Consider the following 19,047-nt stretch of genomic DNA (forward strand, 5'->3'; position numbering starts at 1 on the left):
GGAGTGAAGCAAGACTGGGGAAAGCCAGAGGAGCAGGGGAGCTCCTGGCTGGCAACTCCCCAGGCTGCAAGGCCTAGTTTAAGGGCTAAAAGGGCACTGGGTGGTAGAGGAAGGCAGCAGGTCCAAACCCCCTTGTCTGCGATGAGTGGCTTATACTGCAGTCTGCCCCAGGGAGTGGGGCTAGCTGGTGACTGGCAGTAGCCCAGACTGAGATGAGGTGGGGTTAGTGGGTAGGGGTTCTCCTGGATGGGGAGACCCAGAACCTGAGTGTGGGGGTACAGCCAAGGGGGCAGCAACCCAGAGAAGGGGGCACTGGGGTCCGAGAGGGTCACGGAGGCCCAGTGGTAGCGGATCTCCGGCCGACAGAGGGCACTCCAGAGGGCTGGTGAGCTAATTCCCAGGGACGACCAGCAGGAGGCACCGCCAGGTGAGTCTGCACCTGGTTACAGAGGAATACAGAAGGACACATCAAGTCATCTATTAAGAATATAGGCATACATTACAATTTACATATAGGCCAATACTTTTGTAGTTTACCACTGATTGAATTTTGGGTACCCAATTTCAGATATCTTAGATGGCTGGTGTTCAGAGATGCTCAGAACCTCTGAAAATCACCCCTTAAAGATATTTCAAGTTTGTCACTTAAAAATTAAAGCACCCAAAAACTCTAATAACTAAGAATATCTTACCCCAGCTCTTAACTGAAATGTTACTATGTCTCCTCTCTTCTCCTTTATTTCTTATTAGTGTTTTGCCTCTACCTGAATGTACTCACCCCATTCTGGCAGCTGGGTGGGAGACTTAGAATTAGAGCAGTGGTTCTCCAGCTTTCTCATTCTGTGGACCAGTTTGTAAGTCGCAGCCCTTTATGATGTACCTCAGCCCCCAAATTTGCCACTGCTTGGGCCTGAGCTGCACAGATTCGTACCGAGTTAGCTAAAGGTGTGATGTTAAACTGGTACAACTTTGTATGTAGATCAGACCTTGGTTTTCAAATGGTTCGGTCCTGTTGACCATTTAATTAGCCCACCCTACCACGTTTTTATGCAACTGTGGATGTGGACTAAGTCTTGCATTCAAATTAACTGCTATATTAGAGGCTCAGCTTGTTGGGGAAGTAAGATCATTGCTATGTGTGTCTCTCACCTTCTGCTGTTATCTCAGGAGAGATGAAAGGAAGCAAGGGATGAGAGAAATGTTATCCCCAGAATGAAATCAGTAACCCAGGCACACCAGGGTTGATGATAGAGATGGCCACTACACATGGTCTCTAGAAAGAGGTGAGGTAGCCACAGAAGCTCTAGGATGCATAAGAATTTCATAGTGATCCCATTCAACTAAAAGAATCAGCTGTTTTGGTGATGTCCATCTTATCACATCAAATTAATTTAGCAATAACCATTGATTATGCAAACAGGTATTTATTATTTTAATAATTCAATTTATTAAGATATTTGCAAATATTAACATTTTTCCATTTCCTGCGTTTGGAAACAAGAGAACTAGGCAAAATCATTGTCATAAATGTTTTGTGTCTTATTCTTTTTTTCTTGTCATGGACATTATTCACTTATGTTTTTTCTTTCATTCTGTGTCCGTGAAGCTTCTCTGCCTTGCTCTAAATCAGCAGTTTTCATGCCGCTTCCTCATCAAGGTACCCTCTACTTTCATCATATTTGCACGAGATGCTTGATCTGCATTAGAGTTGGGCTTAAGGCATGAGAAGTAATTTACTAAGCTCTTTAAACACAGGAATGACTCCAGACACAGTACTTGTAAGTAAGTGCAAAGCTGTTGCTTTTCTTGTATTATCATTAGCTCCTTACTTGAAACCCAGCAGGGGGGAGTGCAAGCCCCATCCACAGGAATAAGACACGTTTGAGAAGAGAATTGGCACCTAGATACTCCAACGATGGGCACCCAATGAAGATAATCAACCGCAGATATTAGCAAAGAATAAGAGAGAGAGGCCGAAATGTTTCATTTGAGTTATTTTGATTAATAGGAAATCAGCTTAAACATCAGTTGTATACCACCAGAACTTGCGCACAAGAGGAGTTGTTTGGAACCAGCTTTGCCAGGTTAATTATTGAAGGCCACATGCTGCTTTTTTTGAGACAATATCATTTTGAGGCTTCCGTTCATGTAGGAAGATACAGAAAGAGGTGCAGAGAATGTGTTATGTGCTCACTCTTACAGATGCCTTCCTGTTTTCCTTTATCTTGTGCTTTGCCTGAGCTCTAGGTTGTCTGCACCTGTGTGTGTGGAGCGGTAGGATGAAATAAGCCACAATGGACAGCAGGAGTCAGAATGTAATTGTGTTTTGAATTTAGAAAATAATCCTTATGCCTGTAAAATAGTGGGCTTGATTCTCCACTCTCACTAATGTAAATGAAAGGAAAATCTAGTGACTGACAGAATGAGAGGCTGATTTTCATCTGAATGAGACAGAAGACAGTTGAAGGCAGTTGATTAAAATGGCTTGGAAAGTTTTTATTCATTCAGTAAACAGTCACTTGCTTCTTCCTTCCATAATTAGGTTAAACATTATCTGAAATTCCAATAACATTTTTTTCACTGTCACTAATTTTTGCTCTATGCCACATTTTAACTGCTATCATTACAATAATTTTCTATGTACAGTGTTCATTCTATTGCTGAACAGTAACACAATTGCGCTTGAATATTCCTGAACATAACACACCCAACACATTCATTTTGCTGCAGAAATAATGAGGCATAAGCAGTGCAGGAATAATTTTCAGTCAGTACACAGTTTCAGTATAAAATTGATATCTGTTACTTGGAAGCAGGTTTGGATTAAAGTGAGATTTCAGCTTCATTCCCTCAAATTAATTTATTTTTTGTTTTAGGATGTTAGTGATGATCCTTCTGGACCCAAAGTCCCTTCTGTGTGGAGTGACTTTTTTCACATTTGCAATGTCATAAGTTATTTGTGTGAAGTTCACACTAAAATAGTTGGAACTTCTGTTTGCTTTGTTCTGACATGAATCTTTTACACGCTAAATTATTTACAATTAACTTATTGTAGCTAGTCCGATATTGAGAGAATAAGGGTTAAAGCTGTTTAGAAATGTCTATGCATTTAGACATAAATCTCATTTAGTGCTTTCATCCTGACGTTCTGTACTGTAAGCTTCATTCCACCTTTACCATATAGAGGTGCACTTGTTTAACCACAGTTCTGATAAAGGTTTCCTGTCAGTGGGTAGTCAGCACAGCCATTTGACACAGGGTGAAGTTTCCTGTTAGGCCCATTTTATGACCTCTGTCTTCTGTGGTGCTCGCTGTGGAAAATATATTGGTTGGTGCTTTAAAAAATATCTGGTTTACAAATATTATTTAAACAACACTTCAACTGATGTCTTTTATCACTTAAACAGCTCTTCAAGTGATTGTCCACATGGTCCCCTTTTAATGCATATGTGCTCCACGTGCATAAAATCGGATTCTTTTGGCCAGCAGTGCCATTGGGATCACACCTGAACCTTTGATTCCCTGCCACATATCCCTCCTGAGGGCATAAAGGGCAGAGTGAGCCCAGCCATTTATCAGCTCCTTCTTACCAACCATAGCTGCAAGGACAGAACCCCTGCAACGTTCACTTCTCTGCACACTGTGCTATTTGGAGGAGTGGGGGGGGAATATATACACATACATATATGTTAAAGTATTAGTATAGTAATTTTTTACCACTTTGGCTGTATATATTCAAGAAAAAAAATACTAGTGTTAGAGACTTCCCCAGTACTGGGATTTAGCTTTCATGACTGAAACAAAGTCCCTGACGGTCCAACCATCTCTGTTTTAACGTAGATATTCCACTTTGTAAATGACTGCCACTCAAGATGCCTTTTTTGTCTTGGAGCTCCATATATAGCCCTGGTAGATTCTCATTCTCACTTGTTCTGCAAGAGGATGCAGAAGGTGAGAAAAGCCCTTCTTAGGGGACCTAAGTTAAAGGAGGCATAGCTCTCCTAAAACAACTTAGCCTAGGGTGGTTCACAGCCTAAATTGGGTCGTTCTGGTCTCTGAGCATATACAGCAGCAGTCTGTGCTTCGCCTGGTCCGGATATTTGTGCATGTGGTGCTGATGATTCTGGTGCCAACCCCTGCAGTACAGATACTCCCAGCACAGATTTCTTTAGCTCTGAAGTTATTTTCAGTACCAGCTTATTTTGTGGTGGCCACACAGCTCGAGTCAACGTTACTATCCTCAGCTGTGAGAGTGCCTTGTACAGTATCAGCCACCAGTACTATTATAGCACTAGTCTCCTATTCAGCTCCAGTAGTGGGGGAGACTCACCTTAGAGCCCCAGACAGTATAGTCTCCCCGCCCCCCCCCCCCGTACTCTTTCCTTCTCCCCTTCTGAGCACAGTAAGGAGGTATCGCCCGCCCACCCACTCAGCTTGGTCCCATTCGTGTGACTCCTCCTTGCTTGACAGGGCGCCATCACTGTAGGCATAGACCTTTGGGATATCAGCATTTGCAGACTTGATTAATAATTTTCCTGTCTCTTGAGTCATTTTGGGGGTTCTCTGCTAGGGAGTTTCTCAGTAAATCGTGGTACCTTGTTCCAATTACTTTCACGTATCAGTTCAGTTAGTGCACAGAAAGTCACTCAAATTCCAAATGGAAGCATCTCACTACCAGTACAGAGTCTTGGCCTTTAGTCTTTCAGCAGCACCAAGAGTATTGTTTGGCACTCATTGCAGCTTACCTAAGGAAACGAGGTATCCAGGTATAGCCAGATCTTGACAGTTGGCTCATTCAAGGATGATCACAATAGCAGGTAATTCCATTCCGTAATCCTACAACTTTTCACCACACCACTTTGTTAGGATCAGCAAAGAAAAGTCATTGCTGTTACCAACACAGAGAATAGTTTTCATTAGGGCAGTGCTAGATTCCACATCATCAAGGGCTTATTTGCCACAGGAGAGTTTCAAGACCTTAACAGATCTCATCAGTCAGCTGCAGGCTCACCCACAAACATCAGATGTCACGGCTTGACCAGCAGGTGGAATCTGTGGACAATCAATCAGAGATCAGTTATTAACTTTACTATAGCTATAGTTCTTTAAGATGCGTTGGCCACATGGGTTCCATGACCCACCCTTCTTCCCTGCTTCCCTGGAGTCATATATGCCCCTGGATAATGTATTGGCAAAGGAGGTGATGGACAGCTGAGCTCTCCCTGCTCATCAGTCCTTGAGCGTCAGAGCATAGGTCACCCAGGGCATAGGCACAGCCTAACTGGCACTTCTGGCTAAGAATCCAATCTTGCGTGCATGGACACGTGTGCACTAGAAGGGGAATCCATGTGGACAATACATCTTGTAGAGCCACAGTTAGAGTAAGATAAGTAAGTAACTTTTTTTTGTTTTGTTTTTGTTTTGTTTTTTATTGTATCCAGTGTCCTAAGAGCTCTTAAACGCTGAGAGTTCAGATCTGAGGTTTGAAAGGAGGGCAAAGCAAGTTATTTTCATATTACACTGACAGTGTATGCTTAAATACACAACATGACATGCTTCAACAGAGAAGCAAGAAATGGAGCATTAGAAATAATTGTTCCCATTTATAGCAGAGATCTGTAATTGTAGGAGCTGCACAATGGGAGTATAGTGCGGCAAACCACTGCAGCCGTCACTCTGAATTTATCTACTAAATAGCACTCATCCGCTGCTATTAGTTTGAATTTTATACTAGCTTTTTACAAATTGAAAAAATATCCCTTAATTGAATTGCATTTGAACTGCTTTTGTAATGTTGCTATCTGGTTTATAGCCATTTATATGTAAGGGGCACTTCCATTTTGTAAAGTAGCAACATCTGTTTACATCCTTCTGCTTCTCTGTCATACAGACTTGATAGTGTTAACATTATTTCAGTACACTTATTATGTGACACACCTCTAATAACAATGTATAAAGTCTGCCCAGTTGATAGAACAGTTATTTGAGTCTTTTGTGGGGAAATTAGAATTTGTGCAAGGTGCTGAATTGGCACCCTAGGGTGAAATCCTATGGCTGTTCAACAGTGCAGTATGGCCCTTGGCAATGCAAGTTAGATTCCAGTTACACTACCATGGTGCCTTATTCTTAATCTGGAGGGCCAACTTTCAGGGGTAAGGAAGCACTTCCTACACCAAGACCCATGGTCTCTGCTGACACTGCAACAAGCTCAGTGCACGTAGCGTGTGTGAAGGGGATATCTGCCCACAGGCAATTGGACTGAAGCCAGTCATTTCACATAGGCTACCAAGCAGAGCGCAGGAGTCAAGCCAGCAACCGGTCACTGAAAAAGCTCTTCTGTTACCAGTCCCCTGAACCATCTAGTCCCTCATGATCCTAGCGTTACTGTACAAACCCCCCATCCAAGGGAATTTTCAGTACCATTTCTACTGGATGTGTAGTAGATGCACATTTGATATTACAAAGTATATGAATATACAGCAACAGGTATATCCTGTCAGCAGTGAACAAGACTATTAAAATGCAAATCTAATTACACACAGTTGAATTTTCTGTGGCTTTGCATACTGTTTATACTGCCCAGTACATGACAGGGAACATGACGCAGATGAGATGTTATAAAAAGTAAGTCTGCATGTGCTTAGCAGGTATTTTTGAAATAATTCAGCTGTTTTTTTAAATAACCTGATTAGTACGCTAAACAAACCATATGAATCGGGCAACTCAGCATTCTTCAGCATAGTTCAGATCAGAAGCATCTGAAATTTTTAAATTTTCATTTTAAAAAGTATTTTCTGTCTGCTGCCAAGTTGTAGGCCAAATCTCAATACAGTGTGATTTAAAGCTGCCAAGCTTTGACTCCGTGTGAGATGTTTATAATAAAAATATCAGAAATCCCTTAACTTGGGTAATGCTATCTGACTGGCATTGTAAGAAAGACTTAATATAGCCCAGCGTTGCTCAGACCCGAGACCTACTGCTCAGACTTTGAATTTGTACATATACACACCTGTTCTTCTTTTCCAGGGAAATTTCTGGCCCATAATAGGAGGAGAGTATAATCCTTAGTTTTACATATCAAATCATGACTGAATCATTTGATTAAACTTCAATTTGCATCAGTTGTGCACAGTCCTATATACCACCCACTTATATGCCTTATGATCCCAGTCTTACTGTCTGGTCGCTGCAGGAAGCCCCGGACCCTTTAAATTCCCGCCTGAGCCCCACTGCCAGAGCTCCAGCAATGATTTAAAGGGACCAGGGCTCCCTACAGCAGCTAGAGCACCAGGCCCATTAAATCCCCGCTGGGGCTCTGGCAGTTCACCACTGGGGAAGGTGGTCCAGTCCGGCACAGCGTACCAACTCTTGCTGGTATGCCGTACCAGACCAAACCTGATATAACCCAGTCTAACCTATAAGGCAGTGAGATTTTTTGGCTCCCGGGGACCACGTTACGTCGGGATAGAGATGTAGTGTAATAGTGGGAGGATGGTATTGCTGAAAGTATGACAGACCTTCAGCCTAAATAAGAACTGTTTTCTGTTCAAAAGGCCTTTATGTATATTCCAGTACCATCTAGAAGCCGGAGTGTGCTACCTTCACATGGAAGGACACGGTTCCTGAAAAGCTTACAATCTAAACAGACTAGACAGAGTTAAGTATTGTCCCCATTTTACAGATGGGGAACTGAGGAACAAACAAATTGATTGACTTTCCCAACAAAGCCAGACACTGAATCCGGATCTTCCGAGTCTTAGTCCAGTTGCTTAACCTGAAGACCATCCTTATTCCGCTAAAATATTCTTTTATTGAAACCCAACCAAAAAAAAGAGTCCATTTCGTACTACAGTGAAATTAGGTTTCCACTGTAATCCATCAAAATTTAGAGGCTGATTCAAGGGCAAACAGTCTTTTAGGCATTGTGATTCAGTTCATACACAAGGGAAATTTGAAAGAGGAAGTAACTTCAAATGATTGAAGGACAAGAGACTGCAAATGGCTTCAGCTAAGGGCAGAAAAGCATGGTATTACCATGCATGGATGTTGATATCTCTGAATACGTACTCACTAATATAGATAGATCTGAAACAGCACTTAGATATTAGCATTCCCTTCCAAAACTCATAAAATGTGAGCCTCATATGCAGGGATTAAGATACTTGTGTGTGCACTGTTTAAATCACACTGGCCATACAGTTTTTATTTTTTAATTGAAAATCTCTGGATACTTAAGATAACACAAGTGCAGATGTGCATTCCTACACCTGTACTCAAAAACCTCTTCCTGTTTAGAAAACAAGGATTTATTGGACTCGGTGAGTGGTTTATATACCTACATATTCCCTTTAGGGTGTGGTGAAAGCACAATAAAATAAAACATTCCAGTAAGTTTCCAGAAGCCTGATTAGCTAATTTCTTCTCTTTTAAGATTGGAGGTAGATTTAAACACACACCAAATACAGGGAATAATTTTTGTTATAAACAATAGTTTCACAAGTCACAATTTTCCTATTTGATTTCTATTTGAATTTAGTATATGCAGCTTGTGTATATTTTTACACGTGTGTGTGTGTGTATAGAGTATAACATGATAGTTCAGTACCTGCATACAGTCTTTATACATCCTCGTCTTGGTTCTTAATGAAAATATCAGATGCTGAAAAAGTTTTTTCATATTTCACACAACTGCATCAAGTCTGTCTCTAGATAGTCATCTATCTAGAGTTTGAGACATCTGTGAACAGTAAGTTATAAATAAGTTATAAATATTTTTGAAATAAGTAATTTCCTACAGATTCCTTACCAGAATGGAAGTGTTTAAACTTTTACTGCAGAATACTCACAGCTAAAGATGGTTATTCTGTGAGATGCTGTATTTCTGAACACTACCTGTAAAAAGTGTTAAAACACCCGTATAATCTGTCTTGGAAACTCAGAATTTCACCTCCCCTGCAGGGTTTTTTATAAACTAACTCAGTGTTATTCATTAGAGTTCACCCTGCAGGTCATATGGAATTTTAAGTTGCCAGAACTGTATACATGTAAATTGCTGTGAAATTTTTCTGTTTTTACTACTTAATTATGCCGTATAGAACTCTTTGATTCCGCTCCTCCTTCTCCCCCTTATAATATTTATATTAAAGGGCTTTTGACTGGGAGCTATGACTCAGCTCTGCAGGTGGAATACAAATGAACTTATTATATGATGGCAATACTAAAAGAGGGTAATATAAATGGTGCTCTGCTTGCTGTTAAAGTGTTTGACATTTTACACAGAAGACCAGAAGTGGAGGGAAAGAGGCTGTTATGAAATGGAGCTAAGATTGAAATAGTAGACTCCTCTTGGCTATCTCATCTATCTAAGAAGCCTGTGGCCCTGCTAGTGTAATTTTATTGGCTTGGCATTTGCAATGTTAATTTTGCTCAGTTCAGCTTGATTAGAATATATGGAGAGGTGTGAGCAATTGTAAATGATTGGAAGGCGACCTCTGCTGGAGAGTTATTGTAAGGTTTGTGTTGAAGATGCTCTATTCTGTGGTAATTACCATTCAGTTAAGTCCTGCTGCTTCTAGCTTTACTTGCAATGATTCTCATTTCTCTTATCTTCTTTTTCTGCAACTTTGTTATTCAAAGTATAAAGAATGTCTCATTTTTTTGTCATTAAGATTCTTAAATGCCTTCTTAGTGACCACTTTAACGGAGGACAAACCTGCCTTTAAAATATTAAATTACGACAGAAATGGAACTGAGAATCTTAGCCTCAGGAAAGTAATGTTGTGTCCTCTTTATTTCCCGTTAGGAATTGACAAGGAGAATGTCGAACTCTCCCCCACCACAGGACACTCCAACAGCGGAAGGACACGCCATGGGTCCGCAAGTCAAGTGCAAAAGCAGCGAAGCGCTGGCAGTTTCAAACGTCACAGCTCTAAAAAGATTGTGTGAAGCATTTTTTTTAAACTGACTTACGTACACGGGCTTCACTAGTGGCCCTCCACGAGTTGTGATGCTGCACTTAATTCTTAACGTTCCCATCCCACCAGCCATGTTGCCAGATGATCAACTCTTAAAACATTGCCTGAATTTTAATGCCTTCTTTTCTTTTTCTTCTGTTTTTTTGGTTTAAGCCAGTATTTCAGAACCATTCAAGGAAACCATTTGTAGATCCTGAAGAACTTCGTAGATGAATGAAGTACGGAATTCTTTAACAGTGCAGTACAGTAGCTGTCCAAATATGAAAGCCATTTCTCAGACCGTTTTACCTTGCTTCTGTTATATCCCTTGTTTGTTTCTCCTTTAAAGGAAAGTGTTAATGTTTAATCCTGTTTTGCACACTTTTCAAATTAATGGCTTTATGAGCCAGGGAAGTACTATAATCCTTGTTAATTCAAACCCTTCAGATTTTTAGCTGTGGACTTTTTTTTACCATACTTAAACGCAACCTTGAAATTAGCCACAGTGCAGTAAACCTAACCAGAGGTGGTTGATAAATTACATCTTTAGTAATCAGCAATAAATTTAAGAGGAGGAGGAGGAGGCCACTTGTGTCTCTTCATTTGCCAGAAAGTAGCTTCATATATTTGGAACTGTGTATGGACCGGCCTCTACAAACTGACTTTTTCCAAAGCAAATTTTATTTTTTGCTGAACTTTGACTGCACTAAAAGAAATGGATGTATAGAGAAAAGCAAATCATCAAGAACTGACTATTAATTATGCTCTTTTATTAGCTGCTTGGAAAAATTATTACTTTTTTTGTTACCACATATCCTATATGTTACTTTTGCCCTGTCCACCAATTTTATGCACCTTCAAGTCCTGGCAGAATAACTATTTGTGAAAGTTGCATGAAGTAACTTTCAGCTCACTCAGAATTTTGTTTAGCAAAACAGCATGTGTGCTGCCCATGCAATGATATGAAATCATTAATATTCACTTCAATGCAAAATGGTACATGAATTTAAAAATAACTGACATTTTTGTCAGAGACAGGTTTTGTATGAATCTTTGCAATGCAATTTCTGCTATCAGCGTAGACATTTCTCTCAAATTTGTCTAGCAGAATTTTCAGTTTTTTTTTTTAAACTTGCAAAAATTATGTTTGGGGTTTATAAGATGTAAACTGAAATTGCTTTCTATCACTGTGAAAGACTCATCAACTTATAGTAGTATATTAACAATGGATGACTGTGATAATATGCTGCTATGTTGAATGATATGTAATGAAGTAGCACGCTGCAAATACTATCTCTATGAACTAAAAATGTGCGTAACATTTTGATCTCAGAGGTAAATATAAATTCTGACAAAAGAGGGCATGTCATCTGGGTGCTCATTTTAGGGCTAAATATATCTACTGTTAATGCCAGGTGGTCCCTGTTGTATGTTAGGATTTTGCAATTTCTGAATGGCTTGAAAGAAAAAAGTATATAGTATTTTAAAAAACAAACAAAAAAAACACCTCCCATAGTGTGATTTTAGTAGTGGCTTTCAGTAAATCAAACTCCACAGCTAAATTAATAGAGAATGGTACAACTAAGTGTTCATATTTTATTGATATAGCACATTATTCACATTTATTCACACAGTAACAGTGTAACATGTTTATGTAAATAAAAATTTGCCTTTATTGTATTGATTCAGAAAATAACAATTTAATTTTTTTAATTTGTTTACAGTCCTGGAAAAACTATGAACACAAACTTAATATGCAAATAGTTTGCCAAAATAAGAGGAAAACTTAGAATTAGTGGTTATCTTGAAATAGATATGTTGGAAAATATTGAAGACTTGTGCAATTAACCAAACTTTTTTTATTCTTGATCACGTAGGAGCTGCAGTAGAAACTTAATTATTAAAATTCTACAAAAGCTATGTATGAAATGGGTTATGAGGATAGAACTGAATTTAGGAATAGAGCAATGACCAATGCCAGGTACTAAGCTGCTATGCATTCATAACCTTGGATATCACAGATAAAATCTCTTCCATCTAGTACATCCAATTGTGTAGTAGTCAGTTTCAAAATCTGTCAGTTTAAAACCTTGATCATATTGAATCAAGCTAATTCTAGCCCTGTCAGTTTTCTCGGTGTTCAGTTTTGTTAAAGATAATGAATCCTAAACAAAACTCACTAATACATTTTTTTCTCACCATAAGGCGGGGAAATCTTTTTAAGGTACTATGCTGTTAGAAAATACAAGCTTTTAGCTCTTTCAGTTTCCCTGGTGAGCTAATTTTAAAAAATATTGCTTTTTTCATGTTTATTACCAAATCAGTTTGGGTTGGGTTGAGTGTATTTAAAACTACCTTTTCCAGAGTTCTGAGATTCCCTGAAGAAATTGGAATTCATAAAAACTATGTGCACTTGAAATGTGTATGTTGTGGAATCAAAATACAGTGATCAAAATTATCCTTCATGTGACAACCACAGGAGTCTCTCAATATCCACTTGACCAAAACTGATTCCATGTAAAATAGGCAATAAACAGTAATTCCCCGTAGTAAAATGTCCTTGGGTGGGAGGGATTGTCTCAACATTTCTACCATTAAGTTGGGTCAGAAGATCTAAACCTTCTAGAGCAGGGGTGCCAAACTCATTTGGAGGAGAAGGCTGTATTTTATGGTTTATTCTAGTCTGTGGGCCAGCGTATAAATTCAGGGCCATACATATACTCTCCACACTGTACAGTAGAACAGCCACCAGTGTTGGTCAGAGGGTTACAAAGAGATCAAGGGAAGAACATGGTCTTTATATAGTGACTAACTGTCTAGTGATAAATTATTTGTTCAGTCCCTTATTGTCACGTTCTTCACTCAGAAAATCTGCTCCCCAGTAGACTCACTGCTACATGTTCTTTCTTAATTCCTTATTCTCCTTTCTTGTTTTTTTCCCCCTTTCCTTGTCTGAGACTTCTGCCCTTTTCTCTGCATTTCTTTCCCTGTGGCAACTGCCACTTCTCAATACAGTGCTTCGCTCCGTCCCCTGGCATCTATTTCTTTTACTAAAATGGTCAGTGATTAAATAGTTAATATCAAGCCTGAAGTATCACTGGGCTTCTGTACTCCAGTCCAATTAACAGGGAACAGAGGAGTTCACACCTGAGTCATTGTTTCAGACAGCTGCAGACTCAGCAGCCATCACTGCATTGGTTACACTCTGTTCATGGGCCCCAGACACTTTGATTTACGGGAAAGCTTAGATTTTGGAGGCTCTGCTTCTGACATGCGGACCACATAAATACATCACGGGGACCGTATGTTTGACACCCCTGTTTTAGAGCATGTTTATCCATTATGTATTAACCACATTAAGTACTGTAAAAAAGATTGACATTTTATTGTTTGTGTTTGTATTTTCCCTGACTTAAAGTTAACTCGGTAGTATTTTAATAGTGCATAACTTACCTGTTAATTATACCAATGCTTCTGCTTTAATGTGCATGCAATTTATTTTCCATGAAAGGAAACATTTCAAATAAGTATTGTGGACTGAGCATTTAGGAAAGTGCCAGTGCTCTATTCCTAATTGGTTTGTAGCTTTTAGGGCTTTTTCTGTTTCATTCTAAGGTTAATATCTTTCAGATGTAATTAAGCACGTTTTAATGTTATGCAACAGACTTACCACAGAAAGTCACTTTTAGTGTTGGCCACACAGTTTTTTTTTAATGCAGTATATTCACCTGTAAATAGATTTTGTGTAAAATTTGACAAAGTATATTTACTACACTGTAAATACATTGGACAATATATTGTATTATTTTGCTTTTTTGTAAAGCAGTTAGTTGCTGTATATGTATAACATACAAATTTGATTATTCTAGTATTAGTAATTGTTAACTACTACTTCTCCTTCCTGCTGGTGCGTTATGTCATTTAAAGAAGAAAAAATGCTGTGTACTATAAACTTACACTGTGTATGATAACTTACTATTTCCATTTGGACCTCAACTTTGAAAATGTTTCCTTGATTTACAATCCTGTTAATATTGTAAGCAAGTGTGCAGCAGCCGGTGAGAATCCTGCTGACTCGAACACAGTTGGTAACTTGTAGGTAAAACTGTAGAAATTATGGTTTCAAATAATTGTTGTTCACCCTATTTTCCCCTCATGTATGTACTTCCCTTTTTTGAAGTAAAATGTAAATTCAGCCTGCTTTGAGTAGTTTGGGGGTCATTGGCTGCTAAGTTTCAAGGCTGACCTTTTTTTCCACTCTTATCCTTTTCTTGTCACTCAGGGTACAGGGATTTGTTTTATTCTTTTGGAAACTAGAAGTGGGTCTGAACCAAGAACCTAATCCAAAGCTCATCAAGGTCAGGATTCTTCTACTAACTTCAATGGGGAAGTCCACAATTGTGTTTAAAGCTGATGATGTGGATTTGTGCCTGTGAATATTGCTGAATGTTTTTGCTCCATAATTGTTTATTTCTAGATCATGGTTAAACTAATTGGCCCAAATTCTGCCCTCAGCTAAGCATGGGCAGCTCCCATTGACTTAAAAGATTGCTAATAACTTGTAGCAGAGTAATTTCATGTGACCTCACATCAGTCAAAATCAGTTTATCATAATTTTAAATAGTTCAGTATTTCAAACCCATTTATTTTTAAATGTACATTAAGTTTTTTAATAACTAAAGGTGGCTGCTTAGTCTTTCTAAAAAATCTTTCAGTATAATCTGTTTATTCAGGCTTATTTTAGAAGCCTGGAATTTCAGCTATGAATTAAGTATCAATTAAAGGCAACTTTTTTGGCAGCAGCTTAATTATAATCAAGTCTGTTTTCTTCCATGTGAAAATATTACTTTCCTGTTTAAAATGTATAAATGCTTATATTCGGCCTTCTTTCTGAATTGGTAAAAGATGTCAGAACATATTCACACGCTTGATGGTTGCTGCAAACTAAACATTGCATCATTTGACCCAGATCAGTGAAGAATATATTTATACACTCCACCACACGTACATACGTGTGCGCACACAATATTTATAGATCTACTGACTTTTGTAACAGAATGCTGCCCTGGCCAACTGCCATCTTGGACAAAGGCTTCTCTGTCAGGGGAAAAGATCCTGAACAGTCTGCCAAGAAGGCAGCAAAGAAATGGGGCACTACATCCCCTGCTTTGGAGTTGACCAAGAAAAAACTCTCCAATAGCAGATAAATGCTGCCAGTATCGACCACATCGGCCATATCATCAGCCAACAGACCAGGTCCCTCTGGTACCGACGGTACTAAGAAACTCAGAGTTCCTAAACACAGGTGCTAAGGGGAAAGTGAAACCCCATGCCGCGGCACTGACAGCAGCAAACAAGCCATTGGTACTGAGCATATTGCGCTAATTCTGCCAACTACTGCTGGTACTATGCACACCAGCCACACACCTGTGCCGATCAGCTCACTCCAGCACAGGACACCTAGCTCCACCATCCCATTGACACCGAGACCAGGCACGTCACAGCAGTTCCTTTGTCACCCAGACTTACCTGTTTCATCGATACCACAGTCTCCTCTCCTTGGGACCGATGGTACTACAGTTCTTAGCCAACCCAGCTCTCCACAGCTTTCAATGCAGTTCTCTAGTGGGGAAGACGATGGAGAGGATATACGGCACTCGGCCCAGCTTTCCTCTCCTATGGCTACGCCTGCTACGCAGGCCTCACCAAGCATGGGCTTCACTGTAAACTTTACAAATCAACCCTGGTACGGCCAGCCCTGGATGCCCACCATGCCCTTCCAACTGCAATGGCCATTCTGCCAGCCATGTGCTCCATACCCACAACAGCAACAACAGGGAGTAACCACCCCTCTGCCCGCAACTGCAGCACCTCAACCACCCGTATGGCCCTCAAAGGCACCTTCTGCCATCTCAGAACATAGAGCTGAAGAACAAGAGCAATTCTCGGACCCAGATGAACCACCTGACATTCAGCTGTCATCTTACTCACCAGACGACACGATTATGCCTCCATCTCCCACCACGGCAGACGATTTCAAGCAGTTTCAGGAACTTTACAAGAGAGTGGCCACTTCCCTAGATGTCTCTCTGGAAGAGGTCCAGGAATCTCACCACAAGCTAGTGGACATACTACACACGTCCGCTTCGTCCAAAATCGCCCTTCCCTGTGAATCATGCGATTATGAGCCCTGTGAAGTTGCTTTGGCAAACCCCAGCGTCGATTCCATTTACTGTAAAAGGTCTGATAAGTATTACGTGCCAGCCAAGGGCACTGAATTCCTTTTCTCACATCCAATGCCGAACTCACGTGTTATCGATGCGATGAATGAATGGGGTAAACAGCAATACTATAGAAACACCCCGTATGATAAAGACTGGAAATGGCTCGACCTATTCAGCTGTAAAACATACTCTGCTGCGACATTACAATTGAGAATTGCCAACTATGACGCCCTACTGGCAAATGCGTAATTATTTGTGATCATAAGTCTCGGAATTTATAAACTTTATTGCAGATGACAAAAACTATCAATACAAAGCATTCATCACAGAAGGCCAACTTATCACCAAAACAGTGCTCCACGCTGCCCTTGACTCTGCTAATTCCACAGCAAGAACCATAGCAACAGCAGTTCTTATGAGGAAAGCGTTCTTGCTTCATCTATCCAGTTCCCCAGAGCCAGTGCAGTGCACCGTAGAAGACTTGCCCTTCAAAGGTGCCAAACTCTTTGCGGACAAGGCAGATGAGTCATTGCATACCCCTGAAAGACTCAAGGGCCACCTTGCAGTCTCTGGGCATCCACACACCTAGGAACAAGAGATGACAGACCACTTACCAAACTCCTCAATGGTTCCAGCCCCCTCCATGTACTCAGTGGAATAGGTATTCCAGCCAACGGGCGGAAACAGAAAACTATGAGAAGACAATCTGCTCCCTAGACTGCTACCTCAGCCATCAACATCTAGGCAACAGATTTGAAGCCTTGGTCGAGGGCTTGAGAATCCCATTTCTCTCACTGCTGGCACTATCTGTCAATGGCAAAATTTTTGGAGGTTGCCTGCTTCCATTCTACCCCATCTCGCAGTCCATCACCACAGACAGATGGGTATTAGAAATCATCAAAACCGGGTACTCCATTCCCCTACCCCTTCCCCATCCCTCTCATGACCATCTACTGCGGGAAGAGGTGAACCATCTCCTATCCCTGGGAGCAGTAGAACCTGTACCAATCTGAGTACAGAGCAAAGGGGTTCTATTCCCACTATTCTCTCACGCAGAAAAAAACAGGACATTGGAGACCTATTCTTGATCTACAGCAACTCAACAAGTTTGTAAAAACACACACAGATTCAAAATGGTCACACTAGGCACCATAATCCCAGCATGGGGGGAGGGGACTAGGTCTCAGCCCTCGACTTACAGGACGCATATTTTCATAGATCTGTCCACCCCTCACATCGGAAATTCCTGCACTTCATAATAGCACAGGACCACTTTCTGTACATAGTTCTATCCTTTGGCCTTTCCACTGCTCCGCAGGTATTTTCCAAAGTACTTGCCATAGTAGCAGCCTACCTATGCAGAGAGGAAATGGTGATATTCCTGTACTTGGATGTCTGCCTGCTGAAGGCACCAACACTTCAGGCAGCCATAGATTCCACCCAATGTACGATATACATCTTTAAATCCTTAAGACTTCAAGTAAACATACAAAAGTCCACCCTAACACCTGTCCAACACCTGGAATTCATTGGAGCGGATGTCAACTCCCTCCAAGCAACTGCCTCCCTTCCAACAAAACACTTTCTGACTCTAACCACCTTAATTTTAATAGCGTGGAACAGCCCCCAGGTGTCTGCCAGAACTTACCTGCAACTCTTAGGCCACATGCCCACCACAACCTTTATCGTCCAACATGCAAGGCTACACATGAGTTGCCTTCAAGCCTGGTTACATACAAATTATGCTCCCCACAGCCATAGCATAAACACATTCCTTACCATGCCAAATGCAGTCAAGGACTCCCTGCTGTGGTGGGTCAATCCAGACAGCATTTGCAGAGGCGTGCCATTTCTGCAGAATCCACCAGCGCTCACCATCACCATGGACGCATCCTTCCTAGGCTGGGGGGCACATCTCCAGGCACATTCTGTACAGGCCCACTTGTCTCCAGTGGAGTCCCAGCTTCATATCAACCTGCTGGAACTATGAGCAGTTCAAAATGCTTGTTCTCATTTCCTACCACTAATCCAAAACAAAACAGTACAGATTCCCTCAGACAATGTAGCCACCATGTTCTACATAAACAGACAAGGAGGAGCCCAGTCACGCTCCCTATGTACAGAAGCCATGTATTTTGGCAGTGGTGCATCAAACACAATGTGCATGTTATAGCTTTGTAACTACCTGGCTGCCAGATCAACACAGCAGATGCTCTGAGCAGGAAGTTTTATCAAGACCACAAATAGGAGCAGAACACACAGGTCATCCGAGATATTTTCCAGATATGAGGGTTTCTAATGATAGACCTCTTCGCAACCGCACAAAACTCCAAATGCACCCCTAGTACTGTTCCAGAGTAGAACTTGATCAACATTCTCTGGGGAACGCCTTCCTCAAGTGGCATGCCCCCTCCTATATACATTCCCCCCACCGTAGCCCCTGTACTTCACAAGAAAAACAGATGGATCCAGAGTGATCCTAGTAGCCCCCCACATGGACGCGACAAATGTGGTACCCTTACCTTCTCCACGTATCCGTCTGTCCCCCACGCATGCTCCCGCTTCTGCTTCGACTTCTGTTGCAGGCTGTAGGTCACATCCACCATCCAGATTCCCCAAAACTGCATCTCAAAACCTGGTTACTACCTGGCTCTCGGGATCTGAAATGACCTGTTCTGCAGACGTGCAAAACATGTTGTTAAACAGTCGCAGGGCAACTACCCAACACATGGACATAATTGAAAGTATTTGAATCATGGTGCCAGCACAAACAGACTGCACAGGTGTCAGGCTCCTTACCTCTTATTTTAGACTATCTACTGCAACTTAAACAGACGGGACTTTCCATGAGTTCCGTCCATATACACCTC

At 40.9% G+C, this 19,047-nt stretch overlaps 1 protein-coding gene across 3 annotated transcripts in view; it reads left to right on the forward strand.

Annotated features, from left to right (window-relative positions):
- The window catches only part of NF1 (neurofibromin 1), a 172,856-nt gene extending 158,702 nt beyond the window's left edge, over positions 1-14,154 (forward strand). For all 3 annotated transcript variants that reach the window (XM_032779402.2, XM_032779404.2, XM_032779403.2), the window contains one exon: positions 9,803-14,154. In XM_032779402.2, coding sequence (XP_032635293.1) covers positions 9,803-9,945 — 143 coding nt within the window. In that variant the 3' untranslated portion in view covers positions 9,946-14,154. The remainder of the gene's footprint in view (positions 1-9,802) is intronic.
- The last annotated feature ends 4,893 nt before the right edge of the window (positions 14,155-19,047 follow it).

Source organism: Chelonoidis abingdonii, chromosome 20 (assembly GCF_003597395.2).
Source record: "Chelonoidis abingdonii isolate Lonesome George chromosome 20, CheloAbing_2.0, whole genome shotgun sequence".
NCBI lineage: Eukaryota > Metazoa > Chordata > Testudines > Testudinidae > Chelonoidis > Chelonoidis abingdonii.